Source organism: Cyclopterus lumpus, chromosome 7, assembly GCF_009769545.1.
Source record: "Cyclopterus lumpus isolate fCycLum1 chromosome 7, fCycLum1.pri, whole genome shotgun sequence".
Taxonomy (NCBI): Eukaryota; Metazoa; Chordata; class Actinopteri; order Perciformes; family Cyclopteridae; genus Cyclopterus; species Cyclopterus lumpus.
This window is the reverse complement of record NC_046972.1, coordinates 21,466,087-21,479,712: the sequence shown is the minus strand read 5'-3', so window position 1 is coordinate 21,479,712 and position 13,626 is coordinate 21,466,087. Positions and strand designations below refer to the sequence as shown.

At 45.3% G+C, this 13,626-nt stretch overlaps 1 protein-coding gene across 2 annotated transcripts; it reads left to right on the top strand.

Annotated features, from left to right (window-relative positions):
- The first annotated feature begins 513 nt into the window (after positions 1-513).
- Positions 514-11,570, top strand: LOC117733933 (transcription initiation factor TFIID subunit 4-like). Of its 2 annotated transcripts, none has more exons than XM_034537886.1 (16): positions 514-796; positions 973-1,692; positions 2,592-2,746; positions 3,229-3,348; positions 4,852-4,983; positions 5,173-5,295; positions 5,500-5,589; positions 5,886-6,107; positions 6,212-6,341; positions 6,663-6,774; positions 8,333-8,502; positions 8,598-8,728; positions 8,846-8,971; positions 9,149-9,205; positions 9,320-9,439; positions 9,551-11,570. In XM_034537886.1, exons 1-16 carry the CDS (start codon positions 529-531, stop codon positions 9,716-9,718), a joined length of 2,844 nt encoding a protein of 947 aa, XP_034393777.1. In that variant the 5' UTR covers positions 514-528; the 3' UTR covers positions 9,719-11,570. The 2 variants fall into 2 exon arrangements, with proteins under 2 accessions (XP_034393777.1, XP_034393778.1); XM_034537887.1 differs by having other exon boundaries at positions 517-796; positions 979-1,692.
- Positions 11,571-13,626: the final 2,056 nt, after the last annotated feature.

Sequence of the window (13,626 nt, the reverse complement as noted above, 5' to 3'; positions counted from 1 at the left end):
ATTTATGTGTGTGTGTGTGTGTGTGGGGGGGTGCTACTTTTGTTTTGACAATTATTTCAATAACATTTAAAATAATAAAATAATAACGCTGCAAAACAACTACGTGAACTGGTATTTATTGATCTGCGCTCTCGATAATTTTGACATCATCCACCCGGAGCATGCTTAACATTGCTGCTCTCGAGCAGCTGCTGCGGTTCTCCTCGGCAAAAAAAATTATAATAGCAACAAAGCAGCCATTTTGAATCGTCTACGATAAAGCCAGATAGATAGGAAATGCTTCGATACTGTGTACGAATCCGTAAAGGCGTGTAATACAGTATACATGCTCTCTTTGAGAGCCTCCTCGACGTGACTTAGTCCCACCAGAGGCAGCTCCGTGAGCGGTATCGTTGTTTCCAGACTGGCACGCTTTGCAGCTCGCGACCATTTGTCCCCGAGCTTCTTTTTTTTTTTTCCTCCACAAAAAGGGCCAATCACGGCGCTCGGCGGGGGCCCCGCGTCACCGAGCGCGCATCCAATCCGCGCATGCGTCTCACGGGCGAGCGCAGCTGGGCAAAGATGGCGGCGGGCTCCGATTTGCTGGATGATGTTTTCTTCAACACAGAGGTGGACGAAAAAGTAGTTAGTGATCTCGTCGGATCTCTGGAGTCCGAACTAACCGGAGCGAGGCACGTCAACGCCGCCGCCAACGTCCCGCCGGCGACAAACCACGTCGGTAACTCGGCTGTCGGTAGTCGTTCCAATGAGCACGGCAGCAAAATGGGACTTTCACAACAAGAGCTCGCTAAAGCAGGTAAGATAGCTGCCCGCTCCGGTTAGCTAACGCTAGCTACACTTCGATCACGTTGATCAACTGATTATTTTTTTTTAATTTTTTAACTTGGAATTTACTTGTGTGTGTTTCCCGTGAGTCGGGACAGTCGGCTCGACAACATGCCCCTTGTTTTCATGTGTTTCCGCTCGCCCTAGGGGCAGGAGTGCAAGGAGGTGTCATCAACAGCACGGGGTCCCGCGGCGTGGACGGAGCAGCCGGCAACACGTCGAGCATGACAGCCGCCCAGAGTCAGTCCAAGCCGGGCGCAGCTGGCGGGGTCGTCACGGTGGTGTCCGGTGTCGGGAAACCGGGAACGGTTGGCGTTCAAACTTTGAATGGAAGTGCCGTGGTGATGAACTGTCACATCATCAACAACAACAACAACAACAACTCCTCCTCCTCCTCCTCCTCCTCCTCGCAGCCAGCCGTCACGCTGATTAACAACGGACCCGTTTCCGCGAGCAAAGGCAGCGCGACGGTTTTAACCGCAACACCAAGTGCCATCGTCAGAAACTCGCCGACGAGTGCGCCCAACGCCGCTGTGGTTTCCTCCGTGAAAACGGTGCCCACCGTCACGCTCGTGAGGCCACCTATGCAAACCCCGCCCACCGTCGGTGTCACCGGCGCCGTCGGCTCGCTCGTGCACAAACCCGAGTGCGCGAAAACTATAACGCACGTCGTGGCGGCTTCGAGCGCGAGGAGCCCGACGGTGTTGCAGAACTTGAGGACTTCCGTACCGTCGCCCGTCGCCGCCGCCGCCGCCGCCGCCACGCCTCCTGGAGGAATACGAGCCATCGCTCCACAGGTGCTGGCCCCTCGGCTCGCGCAGCCTCAGCAGGGCGCCCCGAATATCCAGAACATCCAGCTGCCTCCAGGTAAACTTGAGGTGAAGTGAGCTGTCTGCAGAGCAGCGTGGAGTTTAGATGTGTCACATGTGTTGGCTCTTGACTTTCCCAGAAACTTGTTTTTTTATTTATTTGTGGACGTATTCTCAGTCAATAAGACAACAATAACACACGAGGTGAACAAGGTCAGTCAGCCTGTTCCTGTTCATCCTCATTTGTCTTGTTATAGACAATAGCAAACTGTTCTCATATCAACAGATATTTACTGTGTGTGTGTTTGCAAAGGTTTAATTGTTAGACTTTCTCTGATCTCAGATACTTACTCCAAGGTTGTTGCACTGGTAGCTTTTGATTTGAACCCTGAGCAGGACATTTATGTGGTTTTCTTCGGCATAAAGAAGCATGAATAGTAATATAAACGTATGGAAGTTAGCTGTGCTTTGGAGTCCTGTATTTAGAGCTACACCCCCCCCCCCCCCCTCAACCAGAGAACAAATGATCAGGTCAGTTCTGCTCCTTAAATTCTCCCGTCCGGTGTCTCTGTAAGTTGAAGGCCGATGTATTCCGATGTTCTGGAGTCCCAGTACTTATAACGCAGACTGTCTGATGGAAAATGGGCACGCAAAAACACCAGGCTGCAGACAGTGCATAGTAATACACTCGCCTCAGCGGTAACAACAAAAAAAGTTTGACTTTGTTGTTGTACTGTGTTGTGGAGTCAACATCTAATTACACTTGTGTCTTCAATTTTTTAAAATTCAAGCCACAATTTTTGTCCTCCCAGTTGAGGCCAATGTGCAGACACCAATAGCCTCCAGATGACACACACACACACACACACACACACACACACACACACACACACACACACAGTATGTTAGTGAGACTGACCAGGACAGAAAAGCCCTGACGTCATGTGCCTGTTGCAGGCATGGTCCTGGTTCGCAGTGAGAGCGGGCAGCTGCTGGTGATTCACCAGCAGACCTTGGCTCAGATGCAGGCTCAGTCGCAGTCCCAGAGCGCCATGACACCGCGACCCGCGGCCCCCACCAGCACTCCACCTGTCCAGATCACTTCGCATCAGGTACCAGGATAAACGTCATCATTTGATCCATCACAATGGCAATACACACAATCACAATAACGAACACATTGTCAACAGTCAACAGTAACGTTAGAAACATTGTTGTATTCAATAATAACTAAGTTACTGTCTGATAGGAAGATGTTTTTGGGACAAATTGCAAAGAGAGAAGCACACGATTCGATCTGATAAATTCTATAATGCAGTTTGATTGAATTACATTTTGGTTACTCGTCTCGACAAATGACCAATTAAAATGATGCTGAGTGATTTCATTTAGTTTAGTATTGAGTTCTAAAAGGAGTGAAGAAACCCTGAAAGTGGAAACATGTCAAATTGCCTTTTCCGTGCAAAAAAAAAAGAGGACTTTAATTATGTAACTTAAAATAAATGTTTATCGGAGAGAGAGAAAAATAAATAAGTAGCACATCATTAATTATTCCGTATTACGTGTAACTCTCATATCCGCTGCCGTTCTGCAGGCTCCAGGCGCGTCGCTGCTGACTCGTCCGGTGACCCCCACCACCATTATTAAACAAGGGTCCACAGTCCAGACCACTGTGACGGCCACCACCACATTGCAGAGGCCTCCGGTACTGCAGGTAACACACACACACACACACACTGGATTGCTCTGTGTGAAACGTGCTGCTGATTGGTCGCACGTTTCACTTTTTGAGAGCGATACATTTTGGTTTCATTTAGCCACAGACATAAAAGATGCTTCACAGGGGCCTGAGACGTGTCCCCCACCAGCCGCTGCAGCCGGTCGATAAAAATGTCTACCTGCCACTCAGAATGTTCACCTGCCACTCAGAATGTTCACCTGCCACTGCTGCTCCTCCTGTGACTCAGATAAACCGATGACATCAATGGCATGTGCATCATAATGGCCGCTCCTCCTTTCCTAAAGTCTATTTTTGACCTTATTTTTTTTTCATGATCTTTTGTCCACGAATCTCGGGCAACAAATTTTGCTTCGCTCATTGTGCTTAAAAGACATTTTGCTTCGGTTCGGATTGGCAGCAACGTGCACGGAAAATAATTGTCATCCAAGACACAAACAACAACACATTTTGAATCTACTTAATGTGTTTGAACACGTGTCCCGGAAAACCTGGAAAACATTTGTATTCCCAGTCAAAAGTCCCGGAAAATCTAGTGTTGTCCTGGAAATGTATTTCGACATTCTCCTATTTTTCCTTTTTAGTTGAGAATGAACAACAAGGCGATCTATCGGGAGTTCCCCAAAAAACCCTAAAACATTGCCATCTGAAAGGGCCGAGTTATGTTCAGCATCATATTAACGAGCGAATGGTAGTTTATGGACGAGAGTGTTTTTGAAAGTGTGTAGTGGAGACGCTGTGGTCACGTCACATGGTAGCACATGCAGGCTGGATGATTGAATAATCCAAGTTACGTCATCCACCAAATATCAATATTAGTCACTGATGGCTGGTAACTGGTGGTTTTTATATTATATTATATTTTTCTATGATTACGGATCAGTTTGTCATAAAACTAGAAAAGAACATACCAGCTAGATCGTCACTGAAAATGTCCTGGATAGATCCGGAAAAATCATCCCCCAAAAAAAAGCGTGGGAACCCTGTTTTGAAGAAGCTTGTTGTTATTTATTTAATTTAAATGTCCATATTTCTACTCCTCCTGGAATCATTGTCCACCTGCTCTGAGCGGCTCTGCAGCTGTCCCGTATCCCAAAGGAGATATTAGGAGATCACTTCCTATAATGAGAAAGTTAATATGAGGTTTTCTCAATTAAAAAAAAAAAAAACAGACACAGGACCAGTTTCATAGTTAGAATGATCGTCTCGTTTAGCTTTTACATCAAGGCCAGCGCATCTGTTTCTAATTTCCGAGCTTTAAAAGCCTCCCTGGTTGTGCTTGTTCAGGTTGCCATGGGATTCCCCATAATTTATTTTTGCTGACCCTTGTTAACGGGTTTTCGCTGTCTGTTTTGCAAACATTAAAATATCCAGCACAACTCTTTTATTTATTTTATTTTTTTTCCTGATAAACCAAACTGTTATTCTGACCTTGTCACTCTCCTGCCTCTCGTCTCTTGACTGCATTGACTCGTATAGAACACCATCATGCTGGGAGGGACCGCCACTGCCCCGGGACAGCCACTGGGAACGCCCGCCCCAGTGCAGCCTGGGTCTGCAGTCACACAGAGGGTCGCTGGGACCCACGTCGCTCCAACAGCTGTCTCAGCTGTAAGAGAGAAGTACTAACCTTGAATGCTTTTGTCTAATTTTCTGTACAGCTGCTTAGTCATTGTGAGGGTATTTTTTTTGTTTATATATTTTATTTAATGTCGTGCTTCAACGTTTCTGGTGTACGTGCGTGACGTGTACGTCGAAGAAAAAAGAAAAAAATGCCATCTGTGTGGTTTGTGCTCGCAGGAGACGCTGGAGAATGTGAAAAAGTGTCGGAACTTCCTGTCCACGTTGATCAAGCTGGCGTCCGGTGGAAAGCAGTCCTCTGAGACGGCGGCCAACGTCAAGGAGCTGGTCAAGAACCTGCTGGTACATTTCTCTCCATTTCTTTTTCTGTCTCTTTTTTTTCCTCTCTTGAAGCCCTCGGCTTCATACCTTTTTCTGTGATTCCTTCAGGTTTGTTTTCTGAGCTTTAATTTATTTGGATGTGGGGGGGGGGGGGGGGGGGGGGGGGGGGGGGGGGGGGGGGGGGTTGTTCTGATCCATCCCCACGTGTTTATTATTGCACAACAGGAAGCGAAGATAGATCCAGAGGATTTCACCAGCAGGTTATACCGGGAGCTCAACTCCTCACCACAGCCGTACCTCGTGCCTTTCCTGAAGGTGAGATCAGTGACAGATTTAATGCCGATACAATGCTTATTAATGTTGCACGTTACAGGCTGTGCAAATTCAGAACTTGTTTGACATTTCACTGCCACATACATACATATATATATGCAATTTTTCTGCTCCCAACCGGCGTTTAACCTGCACACCATCGACACCTGTATTTTATGGGTTCATGTCGCTTACTAGACGGTTACTGTTTAGACACTCTTCCCCTTTCCTGGGCCATGACAACCAATCTATCCTGTGTGGAAACAGTTTATTTAATTGGTCCTGTGTGTTGCCTGCAGAGGAGTCTCCCAGCACTGCGTCAGATGACCCCAGACCCAGAGGCCTTCATCCAGCAGAGCCTGCTGCCTCTGCCCAGCACCACGGCCGCCGCCGCCTCCACGGCCCTCACCGCTGTGATGCAGCGACCGCCTCTCTCCACCACGCCCGCCGCTCCGGCCGCCAGCGCCGCCGCCACCAAAACCACCGTTATCAGCGTCACTCAGACACCTCACGGTAAACAGGTAATTCAGCAGCGACCGGATCTTCCTTAACTTCTATTCTTTGTCTGTGCCGTTGCTCTGTTTCTCATTTTATTTTATTTTTTCATGTCTCTGGATGGACACAGATTGTGCCCCAGCAACAGGTTGTGAGGCCACAGGTGACGCTCGCTCAGTCTCCCATGGTAACGCTCAGAGGACAATCTCACAGCCGCATCATTGTGGGCCATCCGCAGGTGGTCAAACAGCTACCGACAGGTGTGTTTAAAGGTCACCTGCTGCTCTCCCTTTTTCTCTTTTATAAGATGAACTGAATATGCAGTTGGTTCCCTCTGAGTCCATCTAAATTTTAGTTTTCCCCCATTTATTACCGTTAACAGTACAGAAGGGCTGCCACCTTGTGGAGGCTGTCTGTAATTGCAGAATACTAAACTCCACAATAACACATTCTCAAAAGAACAGAATTTGGATTCCGTCATAGACGTTTTCTACACTAACACTTTTAACCGTAATTGCAACTCGTTATTTTTCATCAATAATCAACAATGATTTCCGTGTGTGTGTGTCCACTAAATCCAGCAATGAAGCAGACGTTGGCTCCGGGGGCCAGAGGAGTGCAAGTGGTCAGTCAGGTGCAGTATGCTGCTGCTCAGAGGAACAAGCTGAAGGAAGCAGGAGGGGCAGCCTTCAGGTTTGAGACGCATTCCAATAGATATCCTCAGTGTCTTAAATACGGGTCTCTAAATAGTCTTCATTCCAGGAGTACAAGGGGGCCCCAGTTTCAATATCGCACCACGTCAGCGGTCGGCATGTATAGATAGTCGAGTTGGACCTCGCTCCTTTTAAAAAGTTTCAGGATGTGAAAACATTTTTCTTCTTCTTAGAATATGCGGAAAGCAGGGATACGATAAAGTCCCCATAGTTGGGCCTTGTGCATTATTCATAAGGGGAAATAAGCTAAAGAAAAGCCCCGCAGAAATCAAACAAACAAACCGTGCAAAATGTGGTCCATTTTATTGGAAACTAGGACAAAGGAGCCGTAACAGCTAAAAAGAGGAAATCCAACATTAAGACTGCGAATAAATTCACAATAAATAATATTTTCACAGGCGTTGTTCAGTGTGTCGTTACTTTACCAGCGTGGAACCACACACACACACACGCGTATACCAGCGTTTAGTGTGTTTTAAGAACAGTCTACGATGTCATCCTGTTGACTTGTCCTGGTTCATGTTCATATTTTATGTGATGAATGATGAATTGATTGCCGCGCGCTCACATTTGCTAATTAATGCAGTCGTTATTGTAATTAATGACCCCCGTGAGCATAATCGTCTATGGGCAATACATCATCGTGGCGACACCTTTTTCTGTCACAGTCGCATAAAAGTGAACATTTATCTGCATTTACAAGAAGAGTAAATCTTAAATGTCACCGAGGGGGTAAGTTTGTCTCGCGGACAGCTGTCGATGTTGATGAATACAGATATAGAATGGATTTATTACAGGGCTCTTGTATTCGATTGAGTCGGACCGTACAGGTGTAACTAATAGACGGGGTTAAATGCTGCGAATCTGTGAGCATGAAATAGTGATTTAAGATCCCGTGAATTTCCGTCTCCAATAAATCAATAAAATCCAATTTTACTCGTACGGCACATTTCAAAATGCACCTCAAAATGCTTTCGATGCCAAAACTTTGGATGTTTGAATGGAGAGAGGCATTTGATGGATGACCATAAGCTAACAAGCTTATAAGCTAACGATTATTTTTAAATCAATATGAAAACTGTGTCAGGACTTTTAATAGCGGTGTCAGCACAGAGGTTTAAACTGAGGTTTTGATTCAATAACTAATAAGCGCTTTGACACATTGCCATTGATTATAACCATATCAATCAATGAGCGACACATGGCAAGTTGGGCATTCTTTGTGCTGCTGTCTTTTTTTTTTAAACCTCCACAGGCAGCAAAAATGGGATTAATCAAATGCTACACATAATTGCCATAGAGGCTTACATCTGTGCCCTCATGCATGAACTGCCCTTATGGACTTTTATATGTGCAGCTGAGGAATTATCTTCGTATTTACTTTTAGTTTGTTCCCCCCCAGGGTTAGATAACGGGAGCCATGATTAAAACTCTTGAAATTATTTTAAATGTTTTATACACACAAAAACGTGTAGATTGTGTCAGATTCATGTCTGACTCGTCACTTTAAAAATAAAAAAAATTATAATTTCTTCCAGGGACGACGATGACATCAACGACGTGGCCTCCATGGCAGGAGTCAACTTGTCGGAGGAGAGCGCCCGTATCTTAGCAACCAACTCTGTGCTTGTCGGCACGGTGACTCGATCCTGTAAGGACGAGGCCTTCCTCGCCACCTCTTTGCTCACCCGGCGAGCTCTGGAGATCGGTGAGACGCACGCATTTAAATTCTTCTTATTTTTTTTTAAAGGTCGACGCCGTCCCGACTCCGTCTGACTCTTTTCCCCTCCATCGTTGCGACAGGTAAGAAGTTCGGCGTCGGCGAGCTGGGCGCCGACGTGATCAACTTCATTTCCCACGCCGCACAGCAGCGGCTGCAAAGCCTGCTGGAAAAAGTGTCTCAAGTGGCGCTGCAGAAAAACACGGCCTTCAAGGTGACGAACGCTTACTCTCAACTTTTTAGAGCCACGCGCTCACATTTTTACGTTCACACCGATTTGTACCTTTTCACCGCCTTACCTGCGACGCCTCGCTCCGTTCGCCCCCTCCAGGAGGACGTGCGGTGCGAGCAGGTCAGCGACGTGCGAACCCAGCTCAGGTTCTTCGAGCAGCTGGATCAGATGGAGAAGCAACGGAAGGAAGAGCAGGAGAGGGAGATCCTCTTGAAGGCTGCCAAGGTAAACGACACACAAACCATGTAGGAAATGACATCATTGACGGGAAGCAGGATCGCATCGAGAGGACGAGTGAGCGTGACCTCGGCTCCGTGTCATTTAGTGTGTACTTCCTATCAATGAGCAAGTGAATGAATAAAACAACGGATTGAATGATGTTGAAATGTCCTTTACCTCCAGTCTCGGTCACGGCAAGAAGACCCCGAGCAGCTCCGACTGAAGCAGAAGGCCAAAGAGGCAAGTATACGCTATTACCACACACACACACGCACACATACACTGTGTGCTTCGCCGTGTTTTTTCTTCTTTTCTCACCGTCGGCTCACCTGTGCGTCGTTGCCCGTGTTCCAGATGCAGCAGCAGGAGCTGGCGCAGATCCGACAGAGAGAGGCCAACCTCACGGCGCTGGCGGCGATCGGCCCGAGAAAAAAGCGGAAAATGGACTCGCCCGTCCGGGGCGCCAGTGCAGAGGTGAGGAATATGCAACCGATTTGGCATTAAAAAAAGGGGTGTGTTTTGAATTATTTCCAAGTAAAAATTTTTTTTTTAAAAGCGTCAATAAAAGAGTAAATGTGTTTCCAGGGCTCGGGGTCGGGCCCCTCTCAGCCGGGAGGCTCCGGCGCAGCGGGCTCCAGGCAGCCGATGCGACAGCGCATCACCAGGGTCAACCTCAAGGACCTGCTCTTCTGCCTGGAGAACGAAAGGGAGACCAGTCACTCTCAGCTGCTCTATAAAGGCTTCCTCAAATAGCACCGGCATCCAAAATAACTAGTCCCGCTCCCGTGGCATTAAGGAAGCAGAGTCGGAACCCTTTTTTTCTGCCGCTACTGTTTTCTTCTTTTCTTCTTTCTTTCATCGCCCCCACTGCTTAATGATGAGACGTCTATCTGTGGGAGGAGAATTATCTGGAACACCGAGGAAACGTCGTCTTTTCTTTTAAAAAAAAAAAAAAACCTCTTCGAGCGCGGGACGTTGTATTTCTCAGAGGAGCCAAATATTTGAACTCGGGCCCCTGATTTCGGCGTGCCGTCTCTTCAACCGCACTTCAGTCATGCACTGCCTCATGCTGCACAACAACAACAAAAACAACACGTCTTTTTAACTGAACCGAGTTCCCCCGAAGACCCGATGCTACTGAACCCTTTTTTTAAGTACAGTTTTAATGCCCGCGGATTGTTTTTGTACGGGAAACTAATCTCGACGAGCCTCGTCATCTGCTGAGTTGCCTTCTCAACAGATTAAGCCATATGGATTAGAGCGCGTTGATCAGCCTCCGTACCTTCATCTATCCAGCGGGTTCCGTCTCCGGAGTCGTCGTCGGAGAGACGTGCGCTTTTGATGTTTTTCCGCTTTCTCCGCTCGTCTCGGGCTCGATTTTTGGAAACCAGGAAGTGGCGGTTCACGTGTCACGCAGTTGCGCACGACAGCGTTTTGGTTGGCGGCTACAAAGCCACTTTTTTTAAAATTCAGATTCAAGCACATTTACTACACAGACATGCGTGTGCGTTACATTCCTATCGATAGTTTCCCCCCCCTCATTTTTCATTAATTCCTTAAAAGACGATACATAATTGAATTAAAGGAACAGTACCTTCCATCGCAGTGAACAACCGCTCCAAAGTAATTGTTGTTTTTCCGCTCTTATCTCTGCACACATTTGATTTCAAAAGTGTTGAACTGGTGGCTGCAGCTCTTTGTCCGCTCATCTCTTAGATCCAAGAACAGTGAAAGATTGACATTTGTGAAAACGATGGCGTGGAATCGGGCTCCCCGAACGATGGCGCGGAAGAAGCTCTCTCGGCCGTTTCTCTTCCTTTTTCCCTAAATGTCACCCGAAGAGCCGCCGACTCTCCAAGCACACACGTGCGTAATGTGCGAGTACGCTTTTGACTCCGAATGTTCATTGCGATGGATCTCGAGCTCATTTCAGGCGTTGCTTTTTGCCCCAAGAAAAAAGAAAAAAAGATATGGATGGATAAATGGATAAAAGACGTTGAGACTAGTAATGTAAAGTAACCAGGCTACGTAGCTCGTAGGCTATATAATGTGAACTTTTAAATAATTGAGGTTGGAGAGATTTATCCCAATAATAATATTATTGATCGTAGTCATTTTCCTCCAAAGTCGTATGTCGACATCCTTTTCTATTTATGAATACCGGAGGATGTTCATGTTCGTGTGGGCGTGACGTGCAGAACGCTGGGCTGCACTTTGACTGATCACTTTTCTAAAAAAAAAAAAATAAATACCCACTTTATAAGTTTTTTTAAAATATTTTTTTGTAATATTTGTTTTGCGCACATACTAATATTGGTCTTTCTACCGTTGTCGTTTTTCTGAAAGAATGTTTCCCGGCAAATTTTATTACTGTATATATTTTAAGTTTGCCGTTTGTAGGTTTATCAGTTCAAATTGGGCAAATTTGTTTTAAACAAATACGACAAAAAATATGATACTTTCTTGCCCAATATCTTGTAAATTTTTGCACAGCCACTTGTTTATATGTAAATATCTGAATAAAATGTAAAAAAAAAAAAAAAAAAATGTTTTTAACTGCTATTTTATAATGGATTGAAAGAGAATGATCTCTTATTAAAACCAAAACAACAACAACAACAACAAATACCTTGACTGTCTATGTTATTGTGGCCGGTTCCGTCTTTCAGGTCTTCACACACATGCCATGTCAGCAACAAACTGTCCAGGAAGTAGAATAATTAAATTAGGACGTCTTTTTAAAGGGCCTCGAGTAGAAGGACAACAACACAGATTATAATCAGGACGGATTTGATGCTCAATAGTTTTTTTTAGTTTTTTATCTCCAGTTATAATGGGGAAATGGTAAGAAAGTAGTAAAACCAGCTCGGCCATAAAGCACAATAAATGATTGTATTTGTAAAGAAAACATACTGTAAACTGTAAACTTAACCCTGATTGTCTGAGGGAACCATTTGGCTACTTTTGCACAGTAATATTCAGCAAAGCACCTTTTTTTTTTTTTAAGATATGCAAAGTGCTCCTAGAGAAGCGAGCGGCCAGAATGTGCTAAAGATGTTGTTTTCTGTGTCGACTGCTGTGTTTTTGATTTAACGTGCTTTTTATCGGCTGGTCCCATCTGCTGCTCTTCAATCCTATCGAGTGTTTCACCCACAGGATCTGTTGGCCGACATGTCCGTGTGTCAATATCACGACATTATCTATAAAAAATAAGTGTTACCCGTTTTAAACAGTTTTCCTGGTTTTAAAATGTTCCCATTTTCTGGTTTAAAAAAAAAACAAAAAACCTTTTTATAATAATAACATTTGAGATTAGATGTGACAGGATGCTTCTGGGAGCATATTTCCATCCCTTCCCTCCTGAAACGCAGACATCCGTGGCCCTAAATCATCGTGTCCTCTGTCTTATGGCTTCGCCTACTTTTTTAGGCGATTAAAAAAAAATATATATATATTATTTATGGGTTTGGGGATTCATAATGAAGCTGTTCATTGTGCATGATTCACTTTGCTGGTGTGACGTTTTTTAAAGTGATCTACTGCACGACTTAAAGGCTTTTTGAGCTCCTTTTGGCACTAGTGGTCCATTGATGCAGAGATGCAGTGTTCATTGGCTCAGAAGCAAGTTCCTCATACAAAAGGAAGTAGAACATTTCCCCACACGTATTGTACACGACTACGTTTTGAGTCCCAACGCTCAACCGACCAATGGTGTCGTTCGTTACTTTATGCAAAATGTAATGATCAAAATAGCTTATGATGTATAATTATGGATAAAGATGAGAGTTGATTCTTTGGTGAAATTCACAAGCAAAACATTCAACCCACTTTCACCAGCTGCAACATGGAAGTAATGTTCTAATTAATGCCTCAATATATATTTGTATAACATGATATATAATGCATTGTTTGCATTAAGCACCTTTACTTTTGGTACTCAACATATATCTCAACACTAATACTTGCATTCTTTTCATGTAACTTTGTGAATGCAGGATTTCTACACTGTGGTAACAATGATAAACAACATGATTTATATATATATATATATATACAGGTATATATATATATACACAGACCCCGTATATCACCTTTCATGTCGTTCCAGTCCCAACACAATTACCCACCATAGTTTTGATTGTATGCACTGTGTCGAAACATGTCTCTTGAAACTGGACTTTTTCATGAACCCTTGCAGAAAATCGGTAAAAAAAAAAACAACTAAAATGCAAATCTTTTGTTTTAAAGCACTAAAGGTCAATATCAAATCTCCTGGTTTTACATAAGATAATTAGTTCAGGGCCGACCACAGCCCTCACCGAAGTAGTCCTACAATATAAGTAAAATGCGCTCCATCGTGACACCGGGCAGGTCTCAGGTCAGTGCAGAAAAGCAGCTCCGGGGGCCTTTTTGTACCCAGAGGAGCTGAGCGGAGCGGCGCCACAGGGGGGCGCTGTCGCACCACCCGAGAACCCCAACACACGTCTGACTGAACGTGTGTCACCTGTCACCGTCGCTTGAATGGCCCGGGCACGTGTCTCCGTCAGCACCGTATGTAGACCAGCTACTATATGATTTGAAATTGCGTCATGATATATTTACAGAGGATCTTGTACACAACCCCCCCCCCCCCCCCCCCCCCCCCCCCCCCCCCCCCCCCC

Bases quoted from the DNA above. Each gene is read 5' to 3' on its own strand.
- LOC117733933 (XM_034537886.1), top strand. From the start codon at position 529: ATGCGTCTCACGGGCGAGCGCAGCTGGGCAAAGATGGCGGCGGGCTCC. The intron at 3,349-4,851 runs GTAACACACACA...TGACTCGTATAG, and splicing joins AGAGGCCTCCGGTACTGCAG to AACACCATCATGCTGGGAGG. The intron at 8,972-9,148 runs GTAAACGACACA...CTTTACCTCCAG, and splicing joins TCCTCTTGAAGGCTGCCAAG to TCTCGGTCACGGCAAGAAGA.